This window comes from Patiria miniata, unplaced genomic scaffold (genome assembly GCF_015706575.1).
Source record: "Patiria miniata isolate m_02_andy unplaced genomic scaffold, ASM1570657v1 HiC_scaffold_7, whole genome shotgun sequence".
Taxonomy (NCBI): domain Eukaryota; kingdom Metazoa; phylum Echinodermata; class Asteroidea; order Valvatida; family Asterinidae; genus Patiria; species Patiria miniata.
Genome location: NW_024037074.1, coordinates 13,631,152 through 13,647,817, shown reverse-complemented (window position 1 = coordinate 13,647,817; position 16,666 = coordinate 13,631,152). Strand labels below are relative to the sequence as shown.

At 39.7% G+C, this 16,666-nt stretch overlaps 3 protein-coding genes across 6 annotated transcripts; 2 read left to right on the top strand and 1 right to left on the bottom strand.

Annotated features, from left to right (window-relative positions):
• The first annotated feature begins 2 nt into the window (after window positions 1–2).
• LOC119744831 (cleavage stimulation factor subunit 2-like) lies at window positions 3–6,757 on the top strand. Its single transcript, XM_038220994.1, has 10 exons — window positions 3–157; window positions 1,831–2,079; window positions 2,309–2,337; window positions 2,541–2,648; window positions 2,847–2,966; window positions 3,481–3,715; window positions 4,098–4,214; window positions 4,309–4,565; window positions 5,018–5,107; window positions 5,762–6,757. Exons 1-10 carry the CDS (start codon window positions 121–123, stop codon window positions 5,885–5,887), a joined length of 1,368 nt encoding a protein of 455 aa, XP_038076922.1. The 5' UTR covers window positions 3–120; the 3' UTR covers window positions 5,888–6,757.
• A 217-nt stretch (window positions 6,758–6,974) lies between these two features.
• Window positions 6,975–16,665, bottom strand: LOC119744830 (NADPH oxidase 1-like). 4 transcript variants are annotated; one of them, XR_005273593.1, is made up of 15 exons: window positions 16,291–16,665; window positions 15,815–15,910; window positions 15,560–15,679; window positions 14,944–15,171; window positions 14,134–14,249; window positions 13,288–13,368; window positions 12,827–12,947; window positions 10,331–10,423; window positions 10,010–10,144; window positions 9,219–9,334; window positions 8,946–9,065; window positions 8,530–8,722; window positions 8,315–8,439; window positions 7,884–8,132; window positions 6,975–7,817 (listed from the first exon to the last, which is right to left on the bottom strand). XR_005273593.1 is itself a non-coding variant. In XM_038220992.1 (15 exons), exons 2-15 carry the CDS (start codon window positions 16,333–16,335, stop codon window positions 8,006–8,008), a joined length of 1,716 nt encoding a protein of 571 aa, XP_038076920.1. In that variant the 5' UTR covers window positions 16,336–16,370; window positions 16,469–16,665; the 3' UTR covers window positions 6,975–8,005. The 4 variants fall into 4 exon arrangements, 2 of the variants coding, with proteins under 2 accessions (XP_038076920.1, XP_038076921.1); XR_005273594.1 differs by having other exon boundaries at window positions 6,975–7,822; window positions 7,889–8,132; XM_038220992.1 differs by having other exon boundaries at window positions 6,975–8,132; window positions 16,291–16,370; window positions 16,469–16,665.
• LOC119744832 (histamine H2 receptor-like) lies at window positions 11,244–12,830 on the top strand. The gene has a single exon (XM_038220996.1). The coding sequence runs from the start codon at window positions 11,323–11,325 to the stop codon at window positions 12,265–12,267; it is 945 nt and encodes a 314-aa protein (XP_038076924.1). The 5' UTR covers window positions 11,244–11,322; the 3' UTR covers window positions 12,268–12,830.
• Window position 16,666: the final 1 nt, after the last annotated feature.

Below are 16,666 nucleotides of genomic sequence, written 5' to 3'. Positions count from 1 at the left end.
CGTACGATCCCAGTCCCAATGTGAAAAGAACGATTTACGTGATCGTAAACCAGACTCCTGTACTAGCATCGAAACAGCTTGCACGCGGCAGTTCTTCGATTTTTGTTTGCAAATCACAAAATGTCGGCTATTGAAAGGTCTCTTCGGTCAGTGTTTGGTGAGTTTAATAGTATACATTCTGTTTTAGTGAAATATGCGTTAAGTCGTGTTGCTACATTGAAGATCAGGGAGGAGGGTTAGGTTTTTTATTCGAAGTGGCTATCGTTACGGCAGCCGTTGTTTAGCGCCCTCTACGATACATTTTTGATACGCACGCAGGTATATAATTATTTGTTTCCCCACGTTTTATCGAGCAGTGCGACAGCTCAGTCGATGGAGGGTAGGATTTTGCACCGTGAGGTTGCGGGTTCGCATCTCAGTTTTGCACTCGAATTTTTTCCTTTTCTAACCTGAGGCTTTGGAGGATTTTTTTTAAAAGGGAAATAAAGTCTGAATTTCATAACGTTCAAATTCACTTTTTTCCTTCTAATTTTATATTTTCTTCTCATGTTTTTATAAAAGTTGCAGTCTACCGTAACGATAGAAAATGGGAAATGCGTTACGGCTGCCGTAACAATAGCCACTGCGTTTTTTATTTTAACAAACCTTCACAGTGAGTTCACTTTTTTCACTTTCAAGTTTAGTCACTCCATGGAGGAAGAAAATAGATTCTCTTCCTCCATGGTCACTCAGAACATGGAGGTAGGAAACAAACAGACATAAATGACAGACTGTGCATACAATCGAATCAACATTGTGACTGTTAATTTACGGATAAATTGGAAGCGTGCAATAAAGATACACACTGCATTGCAATTTGCGTGACCTCGGGTCAATCATGTCGATGCGAGGTGCAGCGAAAACAAACGCTGTTGAACTTGAAAAAGTTCAAGTTGAAAGTAGGCCTACGCCACGGTTCATGACGGTAGGGGCCTAGCTTTGCACCATGAAAGTGTGTTCACCTCAGAACGTTTTCACCTTAAAATCAATGTTGATTAATTGGCCTTAAAGCTACAGTCCATCATTTGTAATTTGTGCATTTTGTTCGTTTGAAGCAACAAAAGAGTTCAAAATCTAATGAAGGATACTGAGCAACTAACCTGATGAAGTTTCAGCTAAGCTTCAGCTGTACATTCCGAGAAAAACAGCATTCTAAGATCTCAATTTCAAATCAAAAGTTACTGAATCATGTTTTGAATTGTTTTGAATTGCAGCTATACGCGACGTTGCGCACTGATCCGACGAATTATAACAACCGCGCGCGTGTGCGTCGTTCCAATACTTGTGCGCGCTGCGCTGAATAACAAAACGAACTACTAATTTAAATTTTCCTACGGTGCTTCTTAAGAATCACCGTTGGAAAGGCCTTCTTTCGTTGATTACTTCAAAATGACAGCTTCCCGGAAAGAAAACTTTCACAGGGAGTTTAGTTCCCTTACTATCTTTCAACCAAGTTTGTTTTTCAACAATAATTACGACAGTTACTTTTCGGATGGCTGCAAATGATGGACTATAGCTTTAACAAAAGATGTTGCTACATTGCTAGTCAGTGCAGTAGGAGATGGTTGCTATGCATAAAGTCCATGGAGATATTGTGCAGTGCACAGTCCCACAATGCACTGCAGCATAACATTCTACATTCTCTGTGCAATTGTGGTCTGGCCCCTGAAACAATGTAAAAATAAAACTTTACAGGATATGATGAATCACTGTCAGCTTACTACTTTGTTTTGGTGCAGCGTGCATTTGTTCATGTGTATCTGATGATAATAAACTTTGTCTCCATCACAGTTGGCAACATCCCTTACGATGCGACAGAAGAGAAACTCAAGGATATCTTCTCGGAAGTCGGACCAGTCATCAGCTTTCGTCTGGTCTATGACCGCGAGTCTGGCAAACCCAAGGGCTATGGTTTCTGCGAGTATAAGGACCAAGAGACCGCCCTCAGCGCTATGCGCAACCTGAATGGTTACGAGCTAAACGGGCGAGCACTAAGAGTGGACAATGCAGCGAGCGAGAAAAACAAGGAGGAACTGAAAAGTAAGTAGCTTGGTGAAAATGGAAGATTCAGGTGTCAATAATTCCTGTAAACCAGTTTTGTAAAAGGTTTTATCCTTCATTATGAAAGTTGGAGTTATGCAAAGATTCCCAAATAACAAATATAGCTACAGGTATTAAAGTGAGAAGGAATTTAATAATAAAAATTAAGATAGATGTACCCCGAGTCATGATTTTACTATGCAAATTTTCTGTTTCTACTTGTATACAGATTTGGTCCCTGCAGCACCAGCTAGCGACGTGAGTTTTTCTCTTTATCCTTTTCTACTGTTTTAATAATTTACTGGGCAGAATTCTCATCAACATGGTTACAAATGTGTCTTAATTCCCCCATTCAAGGAAAATACAGAGTACCAGGCAGGTTGCTCGGTCGAAGTACCGGAACTTGTATACTTAACACCCATGTCACATCCCTGTATTTTCAATTCTATCTTCTGTGTCAGTCGCCGTTTGGAGATGCGGTTCCGCCTCACGAAGCACCTGAAGCAATCTCCAAAGCAGTGGCCAGCTTGCCTCCCGAACAGATGTTTGAACTCATGAAACAGATGAAGGTAAATTTATCTGCTAAGCAAAACTCTGCCGAGTACCAGTCACAAGCAATGTACAAAACATTACTTTTTAGCTGGTAACTCTCTACTAAACTGTTTTCTGTGCTAAGCAGCTCAATGAACTTTGACCCAATGACTTCCTTCTCCATCTATTTGGTGTGCACGTAGTTGATGCTGTCATATTTTATTTTGAACATGTAGCTGGTGATTCAGAACAACCCTGTGGAGGCCAGGAACATGCTACTGCAGAACCCTCAGCTTGCGTACGCGTTGCTCCAAGCCCAGGTGGTTATGCGTATCGTCAGTCCAGAAATTGCAGTGGTAAGTTAAACCACAAAATCAGATACAAGCCAGTAAAATCGTGATTCTGTACGTGAGAACCCTCTAAACGGTGAAAAAGAAAAAGCGCTAATATTGAAGGGCACCACTACTGCTCTTCACCAAATCTCTGTTCAACTCATTTGCAGATGCAACAGGTTTCAACTTTACAAATGAAACTTGGACAATTGTACTTTCACACCATACTGCTAAGACATATAATGGAATCTGTGCACAAATACCCCTCAACGGTTAATACAAGAGAAAGTACAGCAGAATGCTTGAGTGCTTTGCTGTCATACGCCTGGCGCTAATGCGAAGACGATACGGGCTGTGCACATTTGGAATAAAAACAAGTCTTGCATACTTTGCGCCATACACATGCAAACCAGCGTGCCACACAGTGTGTCCCGCTCAGAGAGCTCTCATGAGTAGACTCAAAGCATTATCTATTATTCATGCTCGGACTCCTTAATCAACCAATGAACTTTCTGTATTGAACAATCCTCCTTGGCAGACCCTCCTTCATAAGCAACTCAACACTCCACAAACCCTCCTGCCACCAGAGATGCCGCAGCCAGTCATGGCACAACAGCAACAGCAGCAACAACAGATGTCTCAACCGATGCAGCAGCAATCGCAGCAGCAGCAGACGATGCTAGGAGGGCAGGGTCCAGGTATGGGCATGCTAGCTGGCATGCAGGGTGGGGCCGGGCCACGCCCTGAGATGACACAACGACAACAGGGACCGGGCAAGTCTAGTTTTCAAATGAGAAACATCTCTTGTCTTCTCTTTTCAAAGCGAAAAATAACAAACATGATTGGCTAGTCTAGTACTGTACTGCCCAAAACCACCAGAAAATTTGGGCAGTACACTGTGAAATGCAGGGTTCTTTTTCGGAGGTACATCAGTAAGCAAAATAATGAATTCAGCCAATTTTAAAACAATCCAAAATATTCCAAAACTCTGGAGTGTCTTCCCAATAATCAACGATGGCTGCTAATCAGCTACAAACTTGACTAAAACTGAGTGAAAATGACACGTTCTCTACAGTTACAAGCAATTAAAACACTTGTTCTGTTAAACACTTCCACTGTATTCTAAATGTATGAACCATTTTTCTTTTGTTGCAGGGATGATGCGTCCAATGCAGGGCCCAAATCCTATGGACAGAGGACCAATGGACGGCCGAGGTCCCATGATGCAACAGGGCCCGCAAGGACCAATGGGAATGGACCGTATGGAAACAGGTGCAGAATAAAAACATTGAAATATCAAAACAAATATTTTTTAGCCTTATTGATTTGATTTCAAATTCTAATTTGGTTTTAATTTTTGTCACAGAGCATATGGGCCAGCGCGGCATGCCGTTAGGTCAAGACCAACGCGGACCGTTTGACCATCGCAATCAGATGGATCCTCGTGGTCCGGCACCAGACATCAGAGGTCAACCTGACCCAAGGTCACATGATCCGAGGTCACTTGACCCTAGACGACCTGACATGAGAGGTCAGGAGGTCCGGGGCTTTGACGGTCGTAGTGACCCGAGAGCTCAACCTATGATGGGTGTTGACCCTAGGGTCTTGGAGAGAGGAATGCCGGTAAGTTAAAATGAGTAAAAAAAAATAAATGAATACAAATGTCTCTAAGCGCTTCTCAATTTATTATTACCCCGATCATCAGGTCATAAGACCATTTTTCTGCAGTACCTCAAGATCAGCGCAATCTGGTCTCAGTCTTCACAGGTACCCATTTGTACTCCTTGGTGGAGAGAGGCAATTGTAGTAAAGTGTCTTGCTCAAGAACATCATGTTGCTGTAGGTTTAAATCAATATACAAGTATACAAACATCCACACCGTAACTATTGGACCACAGAGCTTTAGTTGGAGTGCTGCAATTTTGCGATTATTTTATTTTAACCTCACCATTTCACCTTTCAAGTTAAATTTAAGTTCAAACAAGGCTGTGTTTAAACTTTTTTTATAATACTGAAGTCTTGATGTTCACTTTAAAAAATGAAGCTGATTATATTAATTTGTCCTCTTCTTTCAGGGTGGGCCTCAGGGTGGACCCAGTGGGCCAGGCGGTCCAGGTGGCCCAGGATTTACCAATGCACAACCCACACAACAAGAGCAAGACAAGGTAAGAACTAACCCGTTATTTCTCAGTTTTTACCAAGAATTTGCTTTTGGTAGACCTGAAGGGCCAGTAATCTAGCATTCTGTCCTCTTACTGACCGAGTCACAGACTGATTTACAGACTGACTGACTCATTGAGTCACTGAGCATTGAGTACAAATAGTATCTGAAATTGATACTGTTGGGTTCAGCTCCACTAGTCAAGCTGAGCCTTGTTTTGCTACGGATTTGGTCTTTGCCATTGGCATGCAGTAGTGAATAGTCGTAGTCTAAACAAACAAGAAGAGTTTTTGACATGTGGAGTGTCATGGCCGAGCGGTTAAGATCACCGGACTCAAGCTCTTGTGTTTCTAATCAGCAGAGTGTGGTTTGAGTCCCGGTCTTGACACTTGTGTCCTTAAGCAAGGCACTTAACCATTATTGCTTTGTCCTTTGGATGGGATGTAAAGCCATAGGTCCTGTGTGTTGTGTAATGCACATTAAAGAACCCAGTAACGCATATCGCTTAGAGAAGGGGTTCACCCCAGTGTTTCTGGCAGTGCATTTATCTTCAACCATGAAGTCTGCACTTGTAAGGAAGAAGAAGAAGAAGAACAACAACAGAAATCAATATCTTAAGAATGATTTCTGAGTTCAAATTTACTTGATCTTTTTTTAGGCGGCTCTGATCATGCAAGTGCTTCAGCTGTCCCCAGAACAGATCAACCTACTCCCGCCAGAGCAGAAAGCTAGCATCATGTTCCTGAAAGACCAGATTGCACGTAGTCAGGGACAGATCCCATAAAGAGAAAGTAAATAAGGGCAGTAACGTGGAGTTGGTAAGCACAGAAAGCTGCTCAGTGTAAGAATAGTTTGCTTATTGGCTGGTATCCCGTTTTAAGATTGCCAGCCAGTGATGTGTATTTCTTGTAACTGGTGCCCTGCGACCGTCGCTAAGCAGTATTTTGCCATTAGTAGTTCCATGAAATTGGCTCCTAGAAGTGGGAGTTTAGGTACTAGACCACGTCAGTTTTGTTACATTTTAATGTTTGAAACGTTAATACTATTCCGATTTTGCCGGTATAGTGTGAAATTTGGACTAATTGATTGTATTGCACATGTCTAAGTGGAGATAATTAGGGAAGTGACAGGTCACGTTTGTCCATATAAGGTAAAAGATAACAGATTTCTTAGAGTCCAAATTTTCGATGACACTGGGTCTCCAACCAGTCTGCTCCCCCCTCTGTCACAACCTGCCCCGCCCACGCCTACAGCCCACTCCAACCCAGATATCAAAACACAATGTTTTCTATCATGCAGTGTGGCATCTCAACTTTAGCAATGTGTTCGGGTCAGCAAAATACATTTCTTTTATCTCGGATGAAATGATGTCATTTTATGTCGCTCAGACTTCAAGTTGTCCAGAAACGTTCATTGTTCACATTCCACCTGCGACAGTTAATAGGTTGTAATTATTTGGAATGCAAATCACTACCCCTTTGAAGTCTTAAAATCAAGTGCTGCTAGTTCCTCCAAGTACCCACAATATTATTTTGGATAATTTTTGAAGGAAAAAAATCAAGAACTTTTCTCTACACATAACTGACCTTCTGTATTCATTGCGCTTTTTTTATTTTGGGGGAAAACGGCACCAAATAAACACATCATTATTGAATCCCAGTCTGGATTTTGAAAGTGTATTTATTTCTTTGATATATTTTTTTTTCAAAACTAAAGACTTATTTAATCAATTTTCATTCATTCATTTTTTATAAAAACAAAATAATGCATTCAATTACCTGAGAGACCAACAATTTCACATACAATTGTAGCATTACACCAACATGGTGAAAACTACAAAATAATGAACGAGTTGTTTACAAATTCAATAATTCAATGATCCCATCCTGTTTACAATCAACATAATTTTAATCAAATTGACAATCTGACGTACACAAAATCCAGCGTCTAACTATAATACCCCTTTAATAAGCACACCAAAAAGCAGTACAAGTACATGGCCTTTATGTAGAATACATTTCCACTTGACAGATAAAACTTTTACTGGTACAAATATGTCAATAAAATACACTGTAGATAAATAAGTGTTTATACAAGAAGTCAAAAGTCGCAAATGATAAAACAGTTAATATCAAATGTTAAAAAATACTCGGGATACATGTTCATATTAAATGGAATGTACAATGTACGGTATGATTCTGTCAATGTCATTTTATATTCAGACAAAAATCATTTTAATATTGTTTGGTCAGCTTTCTCAAGTACTATTTACTGTTTCTATGATTGTCATGCATTGTATCTGTTAAGTTAGATTTTTTTTCTGTGCTGCCGCACAGATTTTAAAAACGATTTTAAAAATGTCAGTATCCAAGATGTATACAAGTATTCAATTAAAAATAATGAGGCACTTTTATTAGTAAAATTAGTACAACATTTACAAACCTTTCCCAAAAATACTAATTAAGAAATAATGATTCACTGTAGCACATACAATATAAAGCTATATAAGCAGGCATCGTTATGAAATAAATAGCACATTCATCAATAACTGCATCTAATCATTTTAATAGTCAATTCCTGTTCCTTCAAAATGTAGAAACAGTTCTATCTTAATGCTCAATACACGTACATTATTTTGTAGTTGCTTACACTTTATATGATACTGGTCAAAGTCAGTTACATCAAAAGTTAATTTGAAATCATGGTAATCATCTATAGTCTTTACAGCCCTGAATCCTCCAATTTTAATATGATTTTGCACACCCCCTAGGGAGTTAGGGTTAATTTAGTACTCCCATTTAATTTTGCTATAATTGGCATATATAAGTTTTGAAAGACAATTCCATTTTAGGTTTCGGCAAAAGATACAAATCTTTTCCTGTCTGTGAAGCTGTTCAGTTGCTTAGAAGTTTTCTTTGTTGTAGAAGAAACGACATCCGTCTTGTTTGAAGCTAGAGTAACGATTGCAACACTTGTGTAGCACAGTAGAAAGATTCTTGGGCCCACAAAAGAACACTCCTGCATGAACGCTAAAAATTAAAAAAAAAGTTAATCCAAAAAGTTCACAAAATCAGTCAAAACAAACTTACTGCTGCCAAACAATAAATCTCTGCAAAAGAAATAAACTGGTGTACATCCATCACAATTGTCATATCTCTTGAACCTCGTTCAACTGGTCAAAGCTTTTGAAACAAACAATTGACTGACTTACGCTGGGTGGGTTTCAGCGAGCATCTTGAAGGTTTCGTCCCACTTGGGCCGGCCGTAGTTCGTCTTCTGTCTCAGGCCGGTGATCGCATCAACTGCTTGTTCCTCTTGCAAGTAAATGTTCTTGGCCTGAGAAAAAACAAGGATACACAAGATTCAATTTTATCAAGTGACAAAATGTATACAAGATTCAAAACTCCACTTTATAAAACAACTTACTTGTCTGTGACTCCACCCTCGACTCAAATAAATGTGATACTCGAGAAAATCTCCCTGACCGTTCTCGATCAGCATCGACTCCAATGATGACAACATCTCAGTGAACCACTCAAAGGCGTTGGTGTCTCGGCAAATCCAGAAGAAATAGACCTTCTTGAGTTTCAGCTCATTTTCTGGGTCGAGGACTTTGTGGCTGAAACGAGGAAAGAATCACGATAAAAGACGATTCTGTTTGGATGATGAAATGTGGTCAGTCACCGTGCACAGTGAGACAAAACGGGTTTCTCAACTCGAAAGATGTTAACCGCAATGTTTCAGTTTTATAATGCTCAGTTTTCTCTCCCGTTGACCGATTTGTCTGAGAAAAAGAAATGCGATTCTCCTTAGAGCAGTAGAGAATAAAACTGAAAGCTTACGAGATGGATTTGAGAATGGAGGCAAACGGGGTGACGCCAATTCCTGCTCCGATGCAAATCCCAACTTCATACTCGAAGATGTCAATGCTAGCTGTGCCAAACGGACCATCTATGGCGATGCTGAAACAAACAAAAAAATAGCGGACACATTTTTATTTCACGGACCAACTTCATAAATTCATAACATGTCAAGAGACAATTCTTACAAATAACCAAGTATGTGCCAGACATTACTATAAGCTGGTCGATCGGGGGTAACAGCTTGATATATACCTGGGCAGCTTTGCTACGGACTGTTCCCCTTCATCTGCTCCCACTTTTTCTCGCAGCTTATTGGTCCAATCACCGACGGTACGGATGTGAACGCTCAGATAATCCTCCTCAGGTGACTACGGAAATGAAGAAATTTTCCAAAAAAATTAACTGTTGTCTTGACAACAGGTTCAACATGTTCAAAGGTCAAAACGAGGTCAAAGAAGAGTTGGGTGAAACGCTAGAGACAGTTTGAGTGAGAACTGTGAATGATAATTGTTCGACTATTGTGACTATCCGCTTCATTTACAAGTACCCCCTCACCGGCAAAGAAAGTACAGTTGGGGGTGACCGACCGACGCCATCTTGCCTGACTGCAATTTTGCCGCGACATGCAACCGTATCACTGCGTGTACATAGTACAAATCCCCTGGTGTATCTGCGTCACACACAAGGAACGGTGTGCGTCAACCAGCTACATGTCCCGCCCATGGGATGTCGTTGCTAGGTAAAAGGGCGCCCCCTTTTGTTGGCGCACGGAGCCCATAGCCACTGAACCCATTGTACTAATCGGGTCGATTAATCGGAACCAGCCTAAAGTTGGTCGCATTATTGGTCACAGAAGCTGTGCTGATCGTAGTGTACAACACGAAGCTAGGAGTTTTGTGTGACATTTTGACTTGATCGATTCGCAAGTTATCAGTGCCAAGGGAAAAGTTACATCACAAATCAAACACTGCTCGACAAATGGTCTAAGATTGGTCCTCAACTTTGCTCAAGAAGGAGAACCATCTCAGAATTGAGTATCTTACAGAGGTCAGTGTGAAGGGGTGCCACTGGAATCTTGATATGGACGGGCAGAGGAGGAAGACATACTGGCCTGGCAGCATCTTGAAGCCTTGCTTCTTCATCTGAAGCTCAATCACGCTGGACGGATGCTGGACAACCTACGAGGATAAAAAAAGAGAAGTCAGTGATGAAGACTGGTGACATGATTTTACTTACATGATGACATACGACAGAGTGCTCTGGGTACTTGACCGGATGTCCTTGATTCAGTTTTATCAACGAATTGCTTAAACCTGCTCTTCTTAATATTGCATGAAGGAGCCACAACATCTTGTCAAGATTACCTTGGTAATGATAATGGTTTGCCAAGCTCTGTAGATACGAAATATCCTCTCAAAGATGTAGCACACGATCGGGAAAAGAAGCCACTTCCAAGTCTGAAGGATAAAAATGGGTTAAAATTCAAGTTATCTGCAGCAGGAAAAAGAGTTCAGTTGTAGTTTTTGTGAAGGGGGGGGGGGAGCAAAAAATCCCCTACTTGCTTTACCAAAATGTGCTGTTAAATTTTGTAACTAGGATTTCCTTACTTTTTTAAAATACTTTCCTTGCAGTACACTTTAAAACATCAGATCCAATACTCTGTTCTGATTTTTTTTCATGTCAATCTACCATTAGAAACCTTCTGACAAAGCTTTCACAATTGATGACTCAAATTTCTCGTCAAGCAACATCCGAGTAATTGATATTGAGACCAATTTCCAATGGCGGCTTTCACAGCACTCAAGAATGACCTCAACAGTCAAATTTTCCTGCTGGTAATGAAGCTTTTAATAATAAGACCATTTTATGAAGTGTGTCAATCCAATACTGATGTCCGGCAATCTAGCAAACAAGAATTTGAAGGAACGTTGCTTCATCATCGAGCCTAAATTGGGTGAAACGTGCAGGGCATTACATACTGAGATGGCGCAATTAAAACTACATTACAGTAAAAGCAGTGATTTTCTGCTATGGCAACAGTTAGATTCTTGCTATGGCAACAGTTAGATTCTCGCTACGGCAACAAGTTGGGCGCAGCATCATTGACGCATTTTGCATCAGAATCTAGAAAGGTGTTCGTGTAGTTAGGCGCATGAGGCTGTGCGAGGTTCCAGTTTGAAAAAGGTTGCTACTTCTTCAAATATTCACATCAAATACGGTATTAGTGACCATGTTTGATGGCGGCTTAAGAATTGACAACATGAACGGAGCAGCACATGAGTGAGTTGTTTATAGACATTCGTCTCTGGCTTTAGACATCTTCAAAACTTCTATACTGCGCCTGCTGGAGGTCAAAATGTCTAATTCATCAGCCGATTTCTATCCAACATCGGGCCTGTCCCCATTCCTGATCGTCCTCCGTACCAGTTTCATCACACTCCTTAGCTTGCTCATCATAACTGGGAACATTTTCTCCATCGTCGTGACGCGTCGTATGAACAACATGGCCGACAGCACCAAAGTTTTAATGACATCGCTGGCCGTTTATGACTTTCTCGTTGGTGTAGTGTCATCTTTTAGTATCTTCGCCTCCGCAATGGATAGATGGCCATTCGGCGATTGGGGTTGCCGAATCATAACAGTCATTAAGACTATCGTTCTAATAATGTCATTAGACTCCATTTTATTGCTGAATACTGAGCGATATATTGCCGTCACATGGCCGTATAAATTCCCAGTCTGGTGCACCAGACGTCGCACAATCATCTTCGTCATTTTTACATCGAGTTTGTCTTGCGCAGGTACAATAATTTCACATCTATGTGGCCTGACAGGAATATATATTCCAGCCACTACAGCATGCTTTCTCGCAAACAACTCCGAATTCATCAACATTCTAGTTTTTCTTTTTGTCATCGTGTTTCCCATGATATCCATGACATTGATCTACTACCGTCTGATTAAAATCAGCCGTGGGCACCAACAACGAAACAACCGCAACGGACAAAACGAAGGCGGCAACATTCAAGACAACAAAGCTCTGAAGACGTTCCTAGTGGTCACCTTAACTTTTGTCTTTTGCTACACGCCGTACATGGTAACAAGAACGGTGCAATTATACACCGGGGTGGAATACCCCGACTGGACTCTCTTTGTGATATCTTGGCTTTACGTATCCAACAGCGCCTTCAACGTGTTCATATATTGTCTCTTTAACCAAGCTTATCGTCAAATGGCAAGGAGGATCATTTCAGAGAGATTTCCGAGCTGTAAAGTGTCTATTGCTCCAGTCAATATCTAACTACATGTATTTGGACTGAATCTGGTCAAATACTGGAACCTAGTCAAAGTTTCATCTGTGTGTAGGATCCTGCTCCTTACCAGTGGAGCAATGATCGTTTATTTTTTAAGATAAAACATCGGAACTAAAGTACATAAAACTAAAGCAGTGATGACTAACCAATTGATTGAGAACATTAAAGACACTCAACCTATCAAAGACATAAATATTGCTCTATCTTGTGAACTTTCAAATTGAAAATTGTAAATATTTATATCCAGTAGCATGCAACTGACATCATTTGATAGCTATATCAGTAGAGCCTTGCGTCTGTGTGCAGGTAACAACCGTGTTTGGTTAAATTAGCAACAGTGCATGTGTTTACATATCTACTCTGCAAATGAGCTTTTATGAATTTCCGCCCAACCTGTCAATTTTCATCATTAATCTCGTCAGTCATCATCCAGACGTATATTAAGGGAAAATGTGTGGGCGATTGGCAAAATGCATACTGACTACAGGGAGTGGCAGGCTAATTATAATTAAAAAAGATACAGAAGAATTGTTGATTGTTACTTACTCCTGCCGAGCCGTTAACAAACGTCGGATCAGGACACTCGTCAGTCGGCCACTGGGCAAACGTTTCTGAACACTTCTTTGGATCGTGAACAGCAACATTAGACTGTCGGCTCACAATGCCTCTACAGATGATCAAACAATTGAGGAATCAGATCAGACAATTCAATACCGTGCCAAAATTCTAAAGGCAATATTTTCGTTTAATAAATTGAATTGAAACATGAAAATTGAAAATTGAACGAATGTCCTTTTCTTACAAATTACTTGTTTTCACTTTCTTTCTAAATTTACTAACAGTGCTTTTAACGTGGGAAAAAAAATAAAATATTAATATCCTCCTCTCTACTGTATTTTTTAATATTAATTCAACAAGATGAAGGTCATCAATTTATTGCTATGTACATTAATTTTGTTTCTAAATTTGAATAGGAGGTAGAAAATAATTAGATTTAAATGTCTTACTGCGCTCCGTGGGCCAGAATCATGGCAAAATACAGGAAAAAGAGGTGATGCGTAAACCAGAACGTCTCAAAGTAAGATCGTCTACAAAACAAAATAATAAGTAAACATTTTGTTGATTAATTCCATCTTGGTATAAATGGACAGAAACTTTTCTAAACAGGATTTTCTTTCTTATTTTGAGGTTTTGGGTTCTGTTTGCAAGCACTGCACATTAGAAAGAAATAAAAAAATTTCTTTTTGATTGAAGGTGAACTACGCATAAGTCACTGCATAGTTACTCAAGGTTACTGAACCTAATCTGGCAACTTCCGGTTGAGTTTGCCAAAACTTAGTCACCAATTGAAAATCTGTTCCATAACTCAGTGTGCAAGGAAATCCCTGTTCTTCCCACGACACTTCCTGAAAGTTGACTTCATTCAGGAAACAGGTGAAATATATCAGATTATTTGATGAAAAGGTGCACTGAATGTGGGACGTCAGGTCAGGAAATGAATGTTGCTGATTGGGACAATTGATGAAGGTCAATATCAGATGGTTGCTGACATACAGGAATGTTATCATCATTAGCCAATGAAAGATTCATGCGTCAATTCAAAAAATAATTTGAACATATTGAAATTTTAAATATAAGTGAATAAAAATGAGATCATATCAAGTGTTTGTGAATTCTGGTGAAATATTAGAAGTCTTTGAAAACTGTGTCATTTTAATTTTAAATTACAATCTCAAAATTGCCAATTACATGTACATTGTTTTTTTATGTGAATATAAAATATCACCATGGTGACTTTTACATTTAAAAATTATTTTTTGGGGCAAAGATGAGGTAGATTTCAACCTGCGTACCTGATAAATTCTGTTGAAGATGAAAACATGACAATGAGGACTAATGTAAGGACGGCACCGGTCCATCCAGGAAGCAACTGCAACACCTTGTCAATAAGAGTCAGACCATACGGACTCTAAGACAAGAAAATAAGGAGAAATATTACCCCTGATTGTCTGGCCAATAAATATTTCTGAAAACACTCAAACTAACTGAGGAGATGTGCAATTGACAGTTGCTGTCTCTGTTACGTCCCAACTATAGCATCGTCCCACCTATAGTTTGGATTGTCCCAACTATAATTAGGACAGCCCCAACTGTAGTTACGACAGCCCCAACTATAGTTAGGACAGCCCCAGCTATAGTTAGGACAGCCCCAACTATAGTTAGGACAGCCCTACTATAGTTGGACCGATGCTATTATAGGGACGTGATACCTTCAAAAACAACTTCTCGCTTCCAACTCATCACTCATTGCCAACGTTCAAACCATCAGAGGCACTCACTTGCTCATTGATGAAGGAACGAAATTGTTGTAAAATGTCTTGCCCAAGGACACAATTTACATAATCAGATTCTTTAAAACCGACGAGGAAGATCAAGAGTTCTCAGGAAAAGCCTAGTTAGCGACTAACTTTACAAGAAATATAAAGAATGTGCTGTTTAGTTCTTGCAGGCTTGTTGATTTTAATGGAATCAGGCTAGATCAGCAAAACTGGCTAGGGAGTTAAGGTTGAGTATAAGTTTCAACTTGGATTGTGATAACTCAGCCCCCATTCCATCAAAAAACAAGAAGAAAAAAAAATAGAAAAGAAGGTTTGAGTACATACCTTATTGAGGACTTGGATAGGATTGAGGGGTTTTCCTGATTCTGTCCGTATTAAGCTCAAGAGTGCAGCCAGTGGTCCCGATTCACTAGTGACTGAGTTGTAGAGGTTTTGGGAATTGAAACAATGACTAACGACGTGGATGATGGTGAAGAACACAACCAAGTAGGCAACCACTTTGTGGAAGGTGATGTTCTTGTCAAGCTGACGTCTCAGATTACGACGATAATACTGAAACAAAGACACTTCAAACTTCAAATGATGATAAAGGCAAAACTGTTAGTGAGAAGGAATGATTTAACAGGCTAGGGTAGATTTAGGCTTAACCCTCCCTTTTGTGCCTTTCATTTTTTTTCAAGAGAAAATCTTGGAAGTTGGCATTTTCCCCAAAGATTCAGCAAATCTAAATTTCAAGAATATCTACATTTCAAATAAATGCATCTTAGTGAACCAGTTGATGTTAAGGAGAACAATTCCTCTTGAGAAAGATGCTCCTAAAAGAATCAAAGAAACAAGATGATGTTTCAGAACATTGGCAGGTGGGACAAATTTGGGGGTGCGGTGTTGTGGTGGGGGGGGGAGAGTGACAGCTTGGGTCGGGGGAGGGGTGTAGTCTTACCCTATTTGTCTCACAAGATCCTCTGAAGAAGGAAATGATGTTGCGACAGACTGGGAGCAGGATCATCATACTGTTGAGGTTGAGACATGTAGCACTCGCCCTAGCAACGGGAAGACTCGCCTGGTAGCAACAATAGACTAGATTCGTTACAAATCTATTCAACCTAAACTTTTTATAAAATTTTTCAATTTTTTGAATCTTCAAAATTTAAAATTGTAGTTTTCTTTTCACCAATTTGTGGGATGACAAACTTACCCCCATGAGATGCCGCATGTAGAAGAATTCATCTGAGTTGGCGTAGGTCAAGTAGGACGCCAACCATGTGACTAGATTGGCCAGAAGCCACAAAAACTGCAAATGAAATGGACAGACGTCATGAAATCTAGCATATTTTTTTTTAATTATAAAAATGTAAATGTTTTGTGTACCATTTTTTTTACCATTCAAAAAGCCATCAAGCAAAACATTGTAACACGAGTCAAATTCCACAATATATCATGTTTATGAGGAAAAAAAACATAACATAGAGCTAAGTGTGATTGTCCTATGTGTTGCAAAGTTTATCATGCATGTTAAAGATTATAATATTATTTTAAATCATAAAAATCACTCCCTGTTGATGTTGTCAAATGTAATTAAAAACTGCACACAATTTATACTAAATAGTACTTTTTTTAGTTAAATAGTCGGCATATGTAGACTTTTGCTCGCCATAATCACTGGTGACTTACCACCAACATCCATTTCACTCCTTCGTTGATAAGTCGATCACTCATTTTGGGCAATCTTTCGAACAATTCCTAAGTCAAAACTGGAAATGGAATGTAAACAAACTAAACACATCAGCAACAATGACGTAAATTATGTATCATGTGTATAGGCGGCGGAGGCGGGACAACACAAACGTACTTCACAAGTTCGAATCAGTCATAAGTATTCAACTGATCTTCTTCAAATTATCCCAGCTTTGAGTCCATCAACTGATTAATCAATTCGATGGATGCGATGAGAAAATTGTCGTCCAGTAAAACAAATGCCAAGAAAGTTTTATATTGGCTAATTGCGTTTTCACGGTCACGATTGTTGACAAGATAAAATAGGAAGTGG

What these genes read in the sequence shown, in the direction of transcription:
- LOC119744831 (XM_038220994.1), top strand. Translation starts at nt 121, where the DNA reads ATGTCGGCTATTGAAAGGTCTCTTCGGTCAGTGTTTG. An exon ending in TCAGTCCAGAAATTGCAGTG is followed by an intron (nt 2,967 to 3,480) that starts GTAAGTTAAACC and finishes CCTCCTTGGCAG; the next exon opens with ACCCTCCTTCATAAGCAACT. An exon ending in ACAACGACAACAGGGACCGG is followed by an intron (nt 3,716 to 4,097) that starts GCAAGTCTAGTT and finishes CTTTTGTTGCAG; the next exon opens with GGATGATGCGTCCAATGCAG.
- LOC119744832 (XM_038220996.1), top strand. Translation starts at nt 11,323, where the DNA reads ATGTCTAATTCATCAGCCGATTTCTATCCAACATCGGGCCTGTCCCCA.
- LOC119744830 (XM_038220992.1), bottom strand. Translation starts at nt 16,335, where the DNA reads ATGAGTGATCGACTTATCAACGAAGGAGTGAAATGGATGTTGGTG. An exon ending in AAACCATTATCATTACCAAG is followed by an intron (nt 10,145 to 10,330) that starts GTAATCTTGACA and finishes TTATCCTCGTAG; the next exon opens with GTTGTCCAGCATCCGTCCAG. An exon ending in CTCGCTGAAACCCACCCAGC is followed by an intron (nt 8,133 to 8,314) that starts GTAAGTCAGTCA and finishes TTTAATTTTTAG; the next exon opens with CGTTCATGCAGGAGTGTTCT.